General features: G+C 42.0%; 1 protein-coding gene across 1 annotated transcript; it reads left to right on the top strand.

Moving 5' to 3' along the window:
- The first annotated feature begins 3 nt into the window (after nt 1–3).
- On the top strand, nt 4–10,880 carry PSMA2 (proteasome 20S subunit alpha 2). The gene is made up of 8 exons (XM_083468884.1): nt 4–128; nt 1,396–1,472; nt 4,257–4,389; nt 6,290–6,412; nt 7,655–7,736; nt 8,640–8,713; nt 10,370–10,427; nt 10,513–10,880. Exons 1-8 carry the CDS (start codon nt 88–90, stop codon nt 10,627–10,629), a joined length of 705 nt encoding a protein of 234 aa, XP_083325010.1. The 5' UTR covers nt 4–87; the 3' UTR covers nt 10,630–10,880.
- Nucleotides 10,881–17,877: the final 6,997 nt, after the last annotated feature.

Genomic DNA, 17,877 nt, shown 5'->3' with positions numbered 1-17,877 from the left:
CGCAGCGCGCGTGCGCAGCCTCAGAAAGTGGGCGGAGACGGTTATGCAGGGAGGGCGGGGCGAGGGGGCTCAATCGCGCTGGTCAAAATGGCGGAACGCGGCTACAGCTTCTCCCTCACCACTTTCAGGTAAGGCGCGGTGTCCCCTCAGCGGCGGCAGGGCGGGCGCAGGAGGCCCGGGGCGCTGTCCTTTAATGGGGGGGGGGAATTCTGGGGCCTCTGGAGGGGCTCCGTCTCGTTGGCCTGGAGACGGAGGGAGAGGCGAGGTTTTTGCGGAGTCACCGCTGGCGCTTCTTGCCTCTCGCTCGGAGGAGAAAGTGGCGCGTGTGGATCCCGCCTCCCCATCAGACGTGCTTGAGGGAATGCGGGTTTTCCAGCAGCCTGGTCCTGAGCCCTTTGCACCTGCCTGTGGGCCGCTTGTCAGGATGGCACCCGAGGTCTCCGGAGGCGCCTACCTGGGGATCATTGGATCTGGACTGTTTTCACACATCAATGCCACACCTTGTAGAATTCTGTCAGTTATATCTTATCTGCACAGTCAGAATGAATTTCAGGAAACAAAGGCCTTTATTGGTAAATAAAACTTTCGAGCCGTCTGCCCCCCGAATGCCAACTAGACCTTCCATTTTGGTGACTGTAACCCTGGTTTAAGGAGGCATTTGGCGCCTAGTTTATATATCGGGATTTCTAACCCTGCTAAACCATGTAGAGATGAGCCTTTGGATCCAGTATGCAGGGTTTTAAGCCACGGATTGACTCTCCCTCCGCATGGCTTGGTTAAGGCAAGAGCCCAAAGCAGGCCTCATTTCCCTTATAACCCTATAGAAAGTGAAACAAATATCTCTGAACACACGACTAACGAATATGCGTTGAGATTTTAGGAAAATAATAAATCATATCATAGTGTCGCCTTGGAAGTAAGACCTATTCAATTGAATGGGATTTGGACTTAATCCCAAATTAGTTTCCATAGGATTGCAGCCTTACAAATGCATGTTTACTTGGAAATAAATGACATTGCATTCAGTGTGTTGAGGATTATGAACATGAAACAAATGTTACACCAAAAACGAAAGTAAAACTATTTTGGTGGGCTTTCTTTTCCCTTTTTCAGTTTTTATTTTATTACTTTGAGCTTGTTGCCACACCTTGACATGAGTGCATGATTACATGAAAAGTGTAGTACAATTCTAAACACTCTTATACTAAAGTAAGTCCCACTAAATTGACTGGGGCTGACTTCTGTTTGTTTGTTTTTATTATTACTATATTAAAATGTGCCCAATATCATATTGGTGAAAAAAGGCCCAATAAAAGGCCATAAGTTGCTTGGCATTTTCAGATTTGAAAACGTTTTCTTACCAAGGTGTCTCATGAATTGTTTGCTTTCTTTTAGCCCTTCTGGAAAGCTTGTTCAGATTGAATATGCTTTGGCAGCTGTTGCCGCAGGAGCCCCATCAGTTGGAATTAAAGGTATTCAAATCCTTGCACGATTAATAAGCCCACAAAAATGTTGCTAGTTTGTATGTCTGTGTGTACCTACTTTGGCATTTTGTGACCTAAAAGCAAAGAAAAAACGAGAAAGCAGACATAGATTATGGATATTGAGGCTGAAGTCCTAACCCCATTTGCTTGAGAGTAAGCCTCATAGAGTTCAACACCACCTAATTCTGAGTAGACTTTATTAGGATTGTGGTGTAGTATGATTGCCAGAAATTGATCTGAAAAGAATCAGCGTGAAAGCAGTAACCTGGCTTGACCCTATTTTGGTCATACCAACAGTGCAAACCTATACATGTCTACTCAGAAATAAGCTCCATTAAGCTCAGAGGCTAGGGAACCTGTGACCCTCCAGATGCTGTTGGATTGCAACTTCCATAATCATTGACCATGCTGGCTAGGACTGGTGGGAGTTATAGTCTAGCAGCATGTATTGTATTATTGCTAGCTGCCTTGAGCACCATTTAGTGGAGAGGTGTGATACAAATTTAACAAACGACAGTCATACCTTGGGTTGCGAACGTGATCTGTGCGGGAGGCACGTTCGCAACCCGCAGCATTCGCAGCCTGAAGTGCAGCTTTTGCGCATGCACGTGACATCATTTTGCGCCTGCGCAAGCACCAAAACCTGGAAGTAACCCGTTCCTGTACTTCCGGGTTTGGCGCTGTCCGCAATCTGAAAATGCACAACCCGCAGCGTTTGTAACCCGAGGTATGACTGTATATAAAATATTAAATAAAGGGATGGGGATGGTGGGGACATGAACCCATCCTAGTACCCCCAGAGCTTTTAAATTACCGTATTTTTTGCACCATAACACTCACTTTTTTCCTCCTAGAAAGTAAGGGGAAATGTCTGTGCGTGTTATGGAGCAAATGCCTGCGGTTGGCGGGGGGGATCTGCTGCAGTCGTGAGCAGAGGATCCATGGTTCCCCTTCCCTCCTCCGTGGTTACAAAGCATGGATCCACATAAATCCTCAGGATTTTTGCATTGGGCTACCCCAAACTCACCGTCAAATCACATATCATGTCTGTGGCCACAGCATGAACCACAAAAATCATATATCCACTATTTCGTTTAGAATATTTTTTTTCTTGTTTTCCTCCTCTAAAAACTATGTGCGTGTTATGGTCTGGTGCGTGTTATAGAGCGAAAAATACGGTACGTTTTTGTCCCAGTGGGGTTCCAACCATAACCCTTCCAGAGTAAGAACTACAGAGTAAGTTGTTGTGGGCCAGGGAGGAGGGGATGATTGTGGAAATATTCATTTTCCCCTTTTGGCCATCTAATAATGCACATGTAAGTCTTGATTCCCATTACCACCCTAGCTTTGTAGCAATTCAGCATCCTGATGTTAAAATACAGATAATGCGTGGTTTGGTTTTGAAACAAAACAAATCTCTTCCTGGCCAGTTTTTGAGTTTAAGAATTGAATTCAAACCCAGTGCGTGCCACTTGGGGCCCTTGGGAGGAAAAGCTCTCTTGTCAATGTTTAACCAAGCTAGATATAAGGATTCTTAGTGGGGCTATGAAACATCTTCAAAAAGTAGAATCTAAATATATTTTCAAAACAGAAAGTATAACTATAATGTTCAGATTAACAGTAGGCAAGCTTCCTTGAGATGCAGCTTCTCTGCCACTACTAATTTTCCTCTGCAGCGCACCCCATAGGAGAGTTCTGGCTATATTCTATGGTGTGTTGTAAGGTGCAGTCAGTTTGCATTGGGCCACTATGAGGCCAGACAGGCCTAGCCGGGGTGCACTTCACACAATCCTCCACATCTGTTGTGAGGCAGAGCTGCTAAGATTCCTCAGCAGATAATGTGGAATGAGGTCTTTGAAGGTAGAAAGTTTGAAAAGCTTCTTTTCAGTTTTTTTACTGAACTTTTTCTTTTTTCCCCCTAAGTAGGCATGTCTAGTGATATTGAGGTAACACATAACCATTAGGGGTGTTTATTGGATTTGGCTGTCTTGGAAGGATTTTGAGTTTCTCCCAAAGCCAAGTGAGATCTGCTTCAACCCAGCCTTGTACTGTGCAATGAACCCTGAAGTGATTTGTGATACCTCGGTATGGGTGGAAGGGAGGAAATGAGAGCAGCTTTGCAAACCAGAAACTTGTATCACTAACTTGAAGAAATGGTCAGAGGGGGTGGGTTTTTTTTTTGAGGGGGGGCCTCTTTCACATGCAACAACTTTAGTTTATAATTGGAGGGAATTATTTTATTCATAAAGAAAATATCATCTGATTATTTCTACCCAAAAATTAACTTTAAAGGAACTTTGGCTGGGGGAGATATAGTGGGAATCACTTAACAGCTGCAGGAGCAAAACTGCATGTATCCTTCTGAAATTTGGCAGGATTCATTCCTTTAGAAGGGGCAATGTTTCTTAAGATTTCATCCAGTTCTACCCAAATATTAGTTTGTTTTGTTTTTTTAATCAAACTTGAAAGGTGTCCATCACAGAGACCCCTGAGTTGAATCGAGCTGCCACCAAATTCATCTGAGTCGAATTGGCCTGTTTTATTATGCAGTGCCAATTTGGGGTTTGAACCAAATCATCTGGTGGGTAGGCATCCTTAGTAATAGTGCCAAATAATGCATTGGATTTATGTGATATGATTAGTAAAGGATATACAAGTAGATGAATTATTCTAGTTGCCTGCTTTAAGCATTGTGGATTTGAAAGATTACAAGGAAAATGGAAGGAAGATATTTTAACTACATTGACTAAAATATTTGTTTTCTTTGTGCAGCTTCAAATGGCGTGGTACTGGCAACAGAAAAAAAGCAGAAATCCATTCTGTATGATGAACGAAGTGTACACAAAGTGGAATCCATAACCAAACACATAGGCTTGGTGTATAGTGGCATGGGTCCTGATTACAGGTATCTTGAAGGCAAGGAGGGAAACACTGTGATAGACTCTTGCTATTGGTCTTTGACTCTTGCCCCGCTACAGGCAGCACAGCATTGGGTCTGTGGTGCCATTTCAACATTCTCTGGATGGATGATACATGTCTTGACCCTCTTCATGTGTGCATCACGAGAAGTGGAGACACACGTAGAATGGGGTGCAGCTCTGGTCCTGTCCCCAAGGTTGCACAAGGCTTCACCCTGACATGTATGCAAGGCAGGAGTCACCAACCTTTTTGGGCCACTGGGCATATTTTGAATTTTGAGAGAGTTCTGTGGGTGCCAGCCACAAAGTGGCTGCTATGGGAAGCGTGACACTACACAAAATTGGAGAGTACACCCATGGTGAAGCTTTTCCCATAATTGTATTTCCATATTAGGAAAAGCTTAAACTACCATACAGCTGTTAAAGACACAACCCTTTGTTTGCCATTCTGTACTCACTTACCTAGAAGTAAGACCCATTAAAGACAAAGAGACATACTTATGCGTAGACATGTATACCATTGCACTGCAGATTAACTATACCATGAACTCTTAATAAGTGCCTAGTCTTTGGTTAGGAGTCACCCATGTGCCTGTTTGCAAAGTTTTACATTTGCCTTTTCAGGTTGGGGGTGGATTTTTACTATCCACCCACACTTATTATATAGTACTGTTTACAGAAAATAATTTCTAGGCAGTACCTGATCTCAGAAAACCCATCACAGAAAAGATGCATCCTGGTTACTAGGAAAAAAAGGAAAAGAGAGCTACAGAGATTTCAAAGACTAGAAAATAAGGAGGAGGAAAGGTGTACGAAAGGGTAGGATAAAGCAGGACCTCCTTAGGACCCAAGAAATTCCTGTTGCCTGTCATCCAGACTTATCAGTCACTTCACTGTTTGACTGAAAAAAGCAACAGGCAGGAGCAGCCAGGCTGGCTAATTTCACAGAAATCACTTGGGAGGGTAACTGTACATTTTGCTTGATAAAATTCTCTTTAGTAGGGCTACAGGCTTTTCTTTTTTTAATGAAAGTGCAAAGTCTAGGGCCCCCACCTAGTGGTCCTAAGTTATGGCACCCATTGGAACCGTGTTGGCAACCCCTGCTGCAAGTCTACTTGCATAAGTTTTTTTTTGTTGCAGATGTCTCTGTCTAATGTGTGGCTCTTTGAGGGTGGGGCTAGCACTGTTAGGAGTGTCTGACTGCTAGCTTTGTTCATGATACAAATTAATGGGCTAGCGTTTGGTTTTTAATCATATTTGGAGAATCTTGAGCTACCACATCCCACAATATTACAGAGCTGAGAAACATTGCTCATAAGTTATTGCAGGGATAGGGAACATTGGGCCTTCCAGATGTTTTTTGTCTTCCAACTCCCATAAGCTCCAGCTACTATAGCCAGTGGTCAGGGATGATGGGAGCTGACTGACTGGATGAGGGCAAATAAACTGACACTGAATCATGATAAGACAGGCTATGGGTGAAAGGTTCCTGGATCCAAATTTTGAGATTGTCTGTTCTGAAAGGGGTTATGCTCCACCTAAACAAACAGGTTCATATTTTAAGGGTGTTCATTGAATCATCTTTTATAATAGAGGCCCAGGTATCCTCTAGTGTGGTGCATCTGTTACCAACGTTGGCTGGTATGCTAACCACTCCCTTTCTTGGACAGAAATGGTCTGGCCGCTGTAGGACATTCGTAACCTCACAATAATAGACAACCTTTTTTGAGTTGATATATCCCAGTGCAGTGTCAAGTTCTTTCATTAGCTGATAGTAAATATTCCTTCAGTTTAATCTTTCCCAAGTTGCTTTGGACTTTTAAGTTATAATGGATGTTCTGATTTCTTCACTCACTCACTCACTCTTTCTTCTCTTCTTTTTCTCAGAGTACTTGTCCACAGAGCACGCAAACTGGCCCAGCAGTACTACTTGGTTTACCACGAACCTATTCCAACAGCTCAGCTGGTGCAGAGAATTGCTTCTGTAATGCAAGAATACACACAATCTGGGTATGCCTTCCCCCTGCCCCTTCTTTATTCTCAAACAACTGAAATTTACTAAGAGCTGTACTGTATGCAGAATAGACTGTACTCTAATGCAGCCCCCTCACACTTTTACCATATATCAGTGAGATTTTTGCCTCCATCTGAGGAGCTGCAAATCAGACTGGGTACATACAGACAAGAGTTCAGCCTTGTCTGCATGCCATGGCCAGCCTCATAAACTCTCCTCCTGTTTTTCTACAGTGGTACCTCTGGATGCGAATGGGATCTGTTCCGGAGCCCCGTTTGCATCCTGAGCAGAACACAAGCAGCGTGTGCGTCATTTTGAGCGCCTGCATGTGCGAGTGGCGAAACCTGGAAGTAATCCGTTCCGTTACTTCCAGGTCGCTGTGGAACGCAACCTAAAAATGCTCAACCTGAAGCTACTTTAACCCGAGGTATCACTGCATTCACTTTTGAAGAGCATTTGGTCTGATACTTTTAAGTGTGCTGAACAGGAAGACCCCACACTCAAGCTGATTACCTATAAGCCTGGAAGCTATTTATGCAAAGGAGAATGAAGAGCAGGAAATACAGTTACTGTTATGCCTTAAATGCTTTTCTGTGCTAAAGTCGTTTTTGTATATTTTTTTTACAGTTTTCTAAGTAGGAAAAGTAGAGTTGCCAGTAATTTCCTGGCCCTGTTCTTGTACATTGGAACAGTTGTTTGACTTGCTAAAATTAAGCAATGGGGTGGTCTTTCCTTCCTTGTATTTTCTCTACTGAAATATCTATGAGTTTTGTATTTAACTGTTTTCTTTAGTATTGAATAAAAAGTTTATAGCTTTAATGTAGCATTTTTTATATTGTTTTTTTGAAGTCTTGTGTTTGTTTCTGTATGATGTTAGCTGCTTTGGACTCCCTTTTTCATAGGGGAAAGTGGGGTTCAAAATAAAGATGACGATCTCTTCCCATCTGTCTCATAGCCAGCAAAATATTGAGCTGCTTAATTTCTGTATGGAAGGTTGCTGGTTAAGGCATAGAAACAGAACCAAGAAAACAGTTGGCAGCCATAAAGACTCAGAAACAAAGTGTACAAACTATTTGTACGAGGCATGATGTAACTTCTTTAGAATATATAGAAGAGGAATATGCTTGTATGTGTGTTCATAGATGAGTCCGTCAGTCAGCATCCTTAATGCTGATCTTATTTGTTCCCAAGATAACCTTCTGTTATCATTAATCCTTTTCAAATGTTTTGCTTCGTAGGGGTGTACGCCCATTTGGTGTATCGTTGCTAATATGTGGGTGGAATGAGGGACGACCATACTTATTCCAGTCTGATCCATCTGTAAGTATTCATAATGGAGCTTCTTAATAGCCTTAAATAGAAAGCATGGATGTTTACTCAAAGATCTGGAATATTGCCATATTCTTTCTGTGTATGTTTTTTTAATTAATCCAGATAAGTGGGTGGGGAATGATAAGCATCTGGACTAGAATAAGGTTACAGACTCTCAGGACATCTTGGGTGATCAGTTTTACAGTTGTAAGAGCATAAAGAGAGCCTTGGCGGATTAGGCGAAACATCTCTCCTGTCCAGAATCCTATTTCCAACATGGAGGCCCATAAGGAAGAGATGATTCAGTAGTTCTCCCACCTCAGCAATTAATATTCAGAAACTGGCTGCTTCTGAATTTGAGGTTTCCGTTTTGTTACAATAGCTAGTAGCGGTAGTAGGTAATTTTTCCTTAAATTTCTTTTTAAATCAAGGGTTTAAAGAGTGATTAAAGCGGGGGAATTTTGAAAGTGAACCTGGCAGTACAGATGTATCAGGCAAAAGCTCACTGGAGGCTTTGGATAATAGTTCTCAACTTATTTTTATTTTTTAGAGTCTAGTGGTATGACATTGAATTGGTCTGCTATCCTAAACCCCAGGTATAGTGCCCTCCAGATGTTGTTATACAGCAATTGCTGGCAGCCCCAGCCACCATGGCCAGTGGTCAGGGATGATGGGAATTGTAGTCCAGCAAATCCTGAAGGCTCCATCTTTGCTACCTCTGCTATATCGTCCCACCTAGGGTTAAGATCCACTGAACTCAGTGGGGCTTACTTCTGAGTAGACATGTATATGATTGCTCTGCATCTCTCCAAGCAGAGATCCCTAAATGAGGCTAATTTTTACTGTATTGATCAGTGACTAGAAGATAATGTGTTCTCATAAATTTACTCCCTGTCTTTCTCACTTTTCCAGGGTGCTTATTTTGCGTGGAAAGCAACTGCAATGGGGAAAAACTATGTAAATGGAAAGACATTCCTTGAAAAGAGGTAATGTTATGATTACATAACTGTAAATCAGTAATAAAATATGAAGATAGTAGAAGTTTATACGTACTGTGATGATGTGTTGTTTTCCGTGTCTAGACTGGCTCTTTCCTAGGTGTTGAAGTGCTATAGTTTAAAAACGACTAAGAATGCTAGAAACACCTGTGAAAATGAGACAAAAATGACAATTTGCTTTCGTTAGGAGAAGCTTGTGTAGGTATGGTGATCCCATTCAACAGCTTGATGAGAAGTTGCCAATTAACCTTTCCCTAAAGTACAGCTTGGAGCATGGAGGTTTCGAGTCCCATCCTTGGCTCTCGACTCTTCCATCCCAGGATCAGTAATCACATCATCTTCAGCAGTGGTGAAAGCATTGGTAGTGGCCACATCCTGTGGATCCCAGTTTCCTTCAGAGCCTCATTGATAATGTGCATGACTCAAGGCTTGACATCAAGATTCTGCTGTAATTGAAACATCCTGTAATTCATGGGGATCAGGGCCAGCTCTTTGAGGCCTCAGAACATCCACTTGGGGTCAGTGCACGCTAATTAACATGTGTACATAGAAATACATAAAAAGCTCCCTTACTTTGGGGCAGATGGGGCTCGTCAGCCTGGGAAGATAGCCCATCTAGGAGCAGGAAAACTGATCCTAAAACTGATCCTAAACCTCCATGCTGCCTTGCGGAATATCTTCAGGGGAAGAAAAGGATCCTTAAGACAGTTGGATGTTGCCTTGTATGCTGCCTTCTGGCAACTCCTGCAGCTAAGCTGATGCCAAATGTATTGCTGTTTTTCTTTGGACCACATCAGTGAGGCCGAGAGGGGGAAGGTCTTGTCGTCCGGCAGCTCAGGTCCTCCATCCACACTGGCCAGGCTTATGCCCCGGGGAGGTCACTTCAGTGCTGCTAACGTCCAGAGGAGCACTGGTCTCCCGGGGGCAATTTGATTTGATTTTTTTAAGGGGGACAATTCCAGAATGAGTTATTAACAATTAATGGCCTTTTCACTTTCTTAATAATAAGAATTATATGTCATGGGTGGGGGGGGGCATCAGGATTTTAGAGATGCTTAGGTGGGGCATGGCCAAAAAAAAAAAAAAAAGGTTGGGAACCACTGGACTAGCTGAAATACAACGTTCTGTTAATATTCAGACTTGCGAGACTCATGCTAAGTTGGAGAAGAGAGAATGCAATACAGTTTCTACACTTAAATAAACCAGTTGTGTGGGTACTATTTGATGACATTTCCTCATGGTCTTGAATGTTTAGCATCTAATAAGACCAAAGGTGACTAAGGCTACTGAGGGTTTTACTTCTGGAAGGTTTTGATACCTTGTGTGTCTAATAAGCTGGTGTAACTTCTACTGTAAATCGCAATATTTTGTCTAAATCTATTGGTTGGCATCCAAATACCCTTTAAGTGTGTCTAAATAGTTTGTGTGTGCCCAATGCGTGTTTTTTGAGTACACTCTACTGTCCTGCCATATCCCCAAATGATTTGACATTCCTGTGTTTCAAATGGTATTTGCAATGTTGCATAGGAAGTTATTTGCAATATGCAGCCCTTGGCCATGTGAAACTAATTTTCAGTTCTGTGAATGTTTGCTGTTGCAGCAACAGTAAAATATATTTATTAGAAAACCTCTGTTCTTTCATAGGTACAACGAAGACTTGGAGCTTGAAGATGCTATTCATACTGCTATATTGACACTGAAGGTAAGAAACATCTGCAGTGTATTTGTTAAAACTCTAGTTTGTGAATTGCATTTTCATGAAGGAACCTGTCTTTCCCTCTCTCTAGGAAAGCTTTGAAGGACAAATGACAGAAGATAACATAGAGGTTGGCATCTGTAATGAGGCAGGATTTAGAAGACTCACTCCAACTGAGGTCAAGGATTACCTGGCTGCAATTGCCTAGTATGCGTTAAGGAAGACTGCCTCGATACATACAAGGATCTTTTCCCCCAGCCATTTAAATATTTGGCTTCTGCACTCTCATTTCTACTTTATCTGCTAGATTTTTTTAAAAAAGAAATATTATGGATCCAAATACTACTGTCCTAATATTGAAAATGTGGAATTATTGTTCTTTAAAATATTAAACACTGTACAAGAATACGCAATATGAAAAAATAAACATACCAGGAGGGGTGTGATTTCTAGGTAAAACTTAATAAGGCATTTAATTATACTGAGTTCCTTCTGGTTTCACCACCAGCACAAATTTTCAGAAGCACACAGTTTTAAAATATTCATAAATCCTTTGGAACTACCCTCAGCTGAACTTGCAGAGCTTCTGTTAAAAGCTTTCTAAATGTATGTCTTGAGTGAGATATTATGCAGGCCTCTATGGGAGCAGTTAAATCAAAGGGGCTGTGAATCAAATCCGATGATATGCATTCAGCATGTAATACTGAAAGACTTTAGTTAGCAAGCTGCTGCAAGTCAGAACAGAAAGCAGTCTTGGTACCACGTGTGTTAGAGATCTGTCTTCCACTAATGTGGCAGGTTCACTACCTCCCTCCCTGGTGTAAGTGAGAAGGTGCAGTGTTTGCCCCCACTGTCACAGTGATCCCATAGGGCAAGAAATATATAAGAAATGCAACCTTTATTGGATGAACTCATTGAAGGACAAAGTGAGTTTTCAAGATATATGAAAGCTCATGTTCAAAGTTTTTACAGATGGAGAAGCTGGTGGTAAAGTGGCAGGATAACAGCAACAACAAAAAGTAAGCTGGGTGAGGGCAGGAGGAGGAAGGGTGGCAGAGGTGGTCTGAGGGGGGTGTTAAGGTAACTGGTCTCACATTGTGATTTGTCCTTCACCCCCTGGGGGACTGCCCCATTTGGACCAAGGAACGTTCCACTTGAGTTTACAATTCAGCTGTAAAGCTCCATAGGTGGCTTTGGGTCAGTCATCCTAATTTAACCTGAAGGATTGCTGTGGATAACCACATGTAGGGCTTGTTTGAGAAAAGAGTATGCGATGTGATAAATGAGTAAGACGTTGCTCCCTCATCCATGCACATTGATCATTCATTGACTGTAATGTGAAGAGGTGAGTTGTATGTGTGAATGAGGCACCATAGAGTAATTGAGAAAAACGTTAACATCACTGAATGCAGTCAAACGTTAACATCACTGAATGCAGTCAAACTTTTCTGTGCATGTTACAGATAGGTAGCCGTGTTGGTCTGCCTTCTTCTGTATCTGAAGAAGTGTGCATGCACACGAAAGCTCATACCAAGAACTAACTTAGTTGGTCTTTAAGGTGCTACTGGAAGGAATTTTTTTGTTTTTTCTGTGCATGTTTGTTTTTAATTTAGCTGAATCATAAGCATTTAAGAGTTCTGTTGGATCAGACCAAAAACCTAGCCCTATTTCCTTTACAGTATTCTGTTCCCACAATGGCCAGTCATATAGGCTTGGGAAACCCACAAGCAAGACATGCACACAGCACTACTCTCCCTCTTATGTTCAGTGGGGTATTTTCAGGCATTCTGACTGATACTTGAGTGTTGGGGTAACAAGTAAAGTACATACTGGTACAGTCTGACCCCTTGGGTAAATGGTATGTGCCACTGAATTTCCAAAAACTAAAAAAAAAATCTGATATGTAAATAGAATGTTTGAGCCACAGGGAAAAACATTGATTAGAGAGGCATAGAACAATTTAGTGGATATATTTGCTTGGAAACTTTGTCCACAGGGTGGTGATATGGTGTGCTTGGAAATTTGATAAAATCTAAACACGAACAAAAATAGGTTTGTCTGACCAACTGAGATGGTATGTTGAACTTTAGTCAAAATTCTTCTGTAGTAAGAATTCCAGGTGCTGATTGTAGTCTGCAAAAAAACACTCTTGTGAGCTGTAGAGATACACAAGTGCACAAGGTTAAAGGTTCCCTTTTAATCCAGTGCTATAACCTATGACAAAAAAGTATGTAAGGTTGACAAAGATGATTTATTCTCACAGAAAAATGTCTCACAACAATCAGAAATTCAATACAAAGGAATGTTGTAGCTTTGTTTTCTGAATTTCTTGCTTAGGTTTTAAAATGCAGGATTAGAATTAACACACAACAGCATAGCACGGCATTTCCACCCTGTGAACCTCCCCTTAGAACTTTCGTGATAGATAGGGATGCCATATTTCAAAAAGTGAAAATCCAGACACAAAAGTTTTGACCAAAGTTGTTGAGCTTTCTTTAGCAAAATTGCAAAAAAGACGTTTTTGAGCTATTTTCAGAAAAGCTGGCAAAAATGACGGTCAGCATGGGTTGCCATACATCCCAAACTTCCTAGACATACACGGAATACTGCAGTTGGAAGCAGTGCCCAGGCAGAAATCAGTCAAATGTCCAGGAAAATCCAGATGTATGGCAACCCTATATAGATACATCAAACCTAATGCACTAACTGGTCCTATCAGCTGGCTGTGCTGATAGGAGTTGTGGTTGTCCAAAACGCCGCAAAGGCTCCAGGAAAACTGATGTGCTCTGCACACAATTGCAGCACTTGTTGCTAACCACCCTCCTCATCAAACACAACTCATTTGTTAGTTTAAAAGAAACACCCTTCAGTTTCAACTTTCCAAGGGAGGGGCCACATAGCTCTGTGGCAGTGCTTACCTTGCAGTCCCTTCTGGCATCTTCAGGTAGGGCTGGGAGAGGCTCCCTGCCTGAAACCCTGAAGAGCCACTGCTGCTGCCAGTCAGTGTAGACAGTACTAGTTGGACTTAATGGTCTGACTATATATGGCAGCTTCCTAAATTCTGTGGCAGAAGTCTTGAATTGATTTCAAAATGGGTTGCGCTGTTGGCTTTTTGCAGTATAGTGACACTGCAGAGAGCTTGCTGGGGAGATCATGCATTAAAAAGAAAGGACTCAAAAATAACTTAAAGAAGGTTTTAATAAGAAAAACAAAAACTCCATTTACACTAAATATATTAACAAACAAACCAGACCCAACCACCAACCCATCCCCCAGGGTAATGGGAGAGCTAGGTGCTGCTCCTTATATACTACACCCAGATGCTGACACACCTTAATCAAATACAACTCAGCAGCACCTGCTATGTTTCACAGCTGTAAAGCTGGGTCTCGTTAGTTTGCTCTGGCCCTTGCTCCGGCCCCTTAAAGACATACACATGGAGTGGAACAATGATAAACCTTTACATTTAAAGAAACCATTCAACATTTCCCCTGCGGTTCATCATTGTGGAACAAAAACATAAAGCATACTTTGTACATGTTTTTCATGTGTAGCCTTTGGAAGTGCTTTAGTAAAAATGTCCGCAATTTGATTGTCACCTGGAACGTATTTAAATACAACCATTTCATCAGCAATTAGTTTCTTTACAAATTCTAAACGTAATCTTAAGACTCTAGTGCGCTGCGTATTGGTCTCTGAACACAGGATAGCAAGTCCACTCTGGGAATCAAGGTAAACTCTTACTGGCAGTGTTACTTGCATCTGTAGGTCTGCAAATACTTGCAGATACCATTCTACATCACGAGTGGCTTGAACGCATGCACATAATTCACTCTCTGTTGTAGAGAGACAAATAATGGTTTGTGTCTGGGACTTCCATTCAAATGGACAACCGTTATAACAAAACACCATACCAGACACACCCCTGCAATTATTTTGTTCTACTGCATGAGATGCATCGCAGAAAATTTCAAAACCTTTGTCAATACTTGTTGTAAACTGCAACCTATAATGTTTGGTATGTTTAAGGTACATTACCACTCTCTTAAGAGCAGAGAAACATTGCATAGTGGGCTTTTCCACATTGTGATGCATCTTTTAACAAAAGCTTAACTGTTTCATATTTTACACTTAGTGAATAACACCAAACATAATCTTCACCTGGAATTTGTTGAAAACCTCTAGCAATTAGTCTTGCCTTGTACCTTACAACTTCATTTTTGTCATTCATTTTAACTCTATAAACCCATTTTGAATCAATAAGTCTCATATCTGGGGTTTGTGGTACGAGAGACCAAGTGTTATGCTCTTTCAAAGAAGCTATCTCAGAGTTCATAGCTTTATACCAATTTGCAGCTTGGTGCTTAGGTAAATTCTGAACATCATTGTAGCTTTTTGGCTCAAAAACCACCTTATTGGCATACACAGTATTAAAATGTTCATCTGCGAAACGTTGTGGCTTCTGCCTCTTTCTATCTGAACGTCTCAGTCCGGAAGGAGAGTCAGACTCCTCAGACTTAATGGGACTCAGTGAACTACTAGTTTCAGGTTGTAAATTATCATTGTCAGACTGAAGAGGTGCCTGTAGGCTAAGCTCACGGTCAGAAAACTCAAGAGAATCTAACCTCCCCTTGGATGCCTGTGACTTTAAATCATCAAACAAATTATCAGATTCAACAGGCTTTTTGTCTTTCCCCATTAATTCAGAAGCACAATTTTCTCCTGCTGCTGCTCCTGCTTCCTCTTCTTCCTCAGTATCATTTATACCATCAGTATCTTGGAAAACAGCAACTCCATTCCAATTTACAGTTTGTATCATGCTTCTGGTAATATGAAATTTGCCAGTTGCTGGTATGTAAATTCTGTACGCCCCCTGCTGGTAGCCCATTAATTTTCCCTGGACACTACGCTCACCCAATTTCTGCTTAGCAGGATAATGCATAATTACATCTGAACCCCAAATACGTAGGTATTTCAGATTAGGGCGTTTTTTAAACAACTTCTCAAAGGGGGTGACATCTAAACCAGAATGATAACTGCGATTTCTAACATAACAAAAAGCATGGAGTGCTTCAGCCCAAAACGCTTTGGGCAGATTAGCATCGTGCAGATAAGTTTTAACCCCTGCCTGCAAGTCACGCTGCACAACTTCAACAAGCCCATTTTGCCAGGGACTTCGGGGGCAAGATAACTCATGAGTAGTCCCCTGCGCTTCCAGGAATTTCTCAAAATCCTCAGAAACAAATTCCCCGCCCCGGTCAGAAAACAGGTTCTTAATTGGTTTGTTAAAGTGTGTTTTTACCCAGTTGCAAAAAACCTTGTACTTCTCAAATGCTTGGGACTTCTCAGCTATTGCATAAGTCCAACAATATCTACTATACTGGTCTATCAGGGTAAGCCAGTACTTAGAACCTCCTAATGATGGTGGGAGTGGCCCAACTAAATCACAATGTACACGCTCAAATGGCTCAGTTACTTTCCTATCTGAGCACCTGCCCTTGCGTGCAACCTTAATCTTATTCTTGCAACAGGATAGACATTGCATAAAGAATTTGCATGGTTTTAAGTTGAGGCCATTGACAATACTCTTTGTCTTAATTACATCAGCAAAATTCAGGTGTCCCAGAATTCTGTGCGCCATGTGGACACACCCAGAATGTGGCCTTACATTCCTCAACCCCTGGCTTAACTGTGCTGCTCTGCAATTTATAGGCAATTGGGAGTAGGTGCGAAAATACAGTCTATATAAACCATCAGATTCCCGGGCATACAATAGACGTTTGTTCCCCTCGAAAAACTCACACATAGACTTTAAGAAACGCACAGTTATGCCTTGACGAGCAAAGCACCTTACTGACAATAAATTGTCCATTGACGGGCAGTAAATGCAGTTCGCTATTGTAATGTTTAAAGAGTCAAGTTTAACAGTACCCCTGCCAAGCGACTGCAAGACTTGTGAATTGGCTAAATGTACATTACCAATTTCCTCTTCGAAAGAAATAAACAAGCTTCGATCATTGCAGATATGCTGAGATGCTGCTGAGTCGACAACAAAAGACTTCCACTTGGCACCTTTAATTCTTTTACGATCTGTAGTCCGAGCGTGAAAAGCTCGCGGCTCGTTTCTGTCTCTACTATACGATGCTGGCTGCTGGGCTGACGACCGTGATTGACGAACAGAAACAGGCTTTGGAGCACTTTGCTTTCTTTTGGATCTGCAGTCCCTTGCAAAATGTCCTTGCTTATTGCAGAACCAACAACACTTTGCAGCTTTAAATGCAGTTGTATCACCACAGGTTTGCACATGGCGTTCCTCATTCTTTCTGGAAACAGGAGTGCTTATGGCACAAGCCTCCCTTCTATCCAACTCGCCCATTAATCTTGCCGTTACCCCTTCCACAGTTAATTGTGCTGGTGGAACGGCAGATATCTGGCTAGCTATACCATCAAAGTCCTCATTAAGGGAACAAAGGATGATAAAAACATACTGAATATCAGGTATCTCCATGTCCCTTCGAATTAATTCGCCGCGTATTGCCTCCAGACGTCTCAAGTGTGCTGCCAAATCACCACCAGGCTGCAACTTCGTCTGGTACAACTGCTTGAAAAACGTCAATGCAGACGCTGACTCTTTTCTAACATGCACTGCTGCAAGACTGTCCCACATTTCTTTGGCAGTTTTCTTATTTCTTATATAGACTACTTGCTGTTCGCTGACTGCCAAATTAATTATCGCCCTGGCTTTTGCATCTCCTTTCGACCAAGCATTAGTTACAGGGTCAGGAGGGTCATCAGTTACATAGGTCCATACTTCTCTAGAGGTCAAAAGCGCCTCCACCCGAAAAGACCATAAACTATAGTTCTCATCTGTTAGCTGTGGGAAGACCAGAGCCTTCTCAGCTTCAGGAACCCGGTCAACCATTCTGGAACTCTTCCAGACCCACAAAAACTACGCTAACAGGAGAAGGAGTTTTCAAACCTTTCTCAGAGTCCAAAAATATGCAGTCATCCACTCAGCAGCTGGGCCCATAACCAAAGATGTTGGCTTTTTGCAGTATAGTGACACTGCAGAGAGCTTGCTGGGGAGATCATGCATTAAAAAGAAAGGACTCAAAAATAACTTAAAGAAGGTTTTAATAAGAAAAACAAAAACTCCATTTACACTAAATATATTAACAAACAAACCAGACCCAACCACCAACCCATCCCCCAGGGTAATGGGAGAGCTAGGTGCTGCTCCTTATATACTACACCCAGATGCTGACACACCTTAATCAAATACAACTCAGCAGCACCTGCTATGTTTCACAGCTGTAAAGCTGGGTCTCGTTAGTTTGCTCTGGCCCTTGCTCCGGCCCCTTAAAGACATACACATGGAGTGGAACAATGATAAACCTTTACATTTAAAGAAACCATTCAACATGCGCTAGATGACCCTTGGGAGCCCTTCCAATTC

The sequence above is a fragment of the Podarcis liolepis genome (genome assembly GCF_965112155.1).
Source record: "Podarcis liolepis genome assembly, chromosome: 12".
Classification (NCBI taxonomy): domain Eukaryota; kingdom Metazoa; phylum Chordata; class Lepidosauria; order Squamata; family Lacertidae; genus Podarcis; species Podarcis liolepis.
This window is presented reverse-complemented; position numbering and strand designations above follow the sequence as displayed.

What these genes read in the sequence shown, in the direction of transcription:
- PSMA2 (XM_083468884.1), top strand. Translation starts at nt 88, where the DNA reads ATGGCGGAACGCGGCTACAGCTTCTCCCTCACCACTTTCAG. An exon ending in TTCTCCCTCACCACTTTCAG is followed by an intron (nt 129 to 1,395) that starts GTAAGGCGCGGT and finishes GCTTTCTTTTAG; the next exon opens with CCCTTCTGGAAAGCTTGTTC. An exon ending in AAGACATTCCTTGAAAAGAG is followed by an intron (nt 8,714 to 10,369) that starts GTAATGTTATGA and finishes GTTCTTTCATAG; the next exon opens with GTACAACGAAGACTTGGAGC.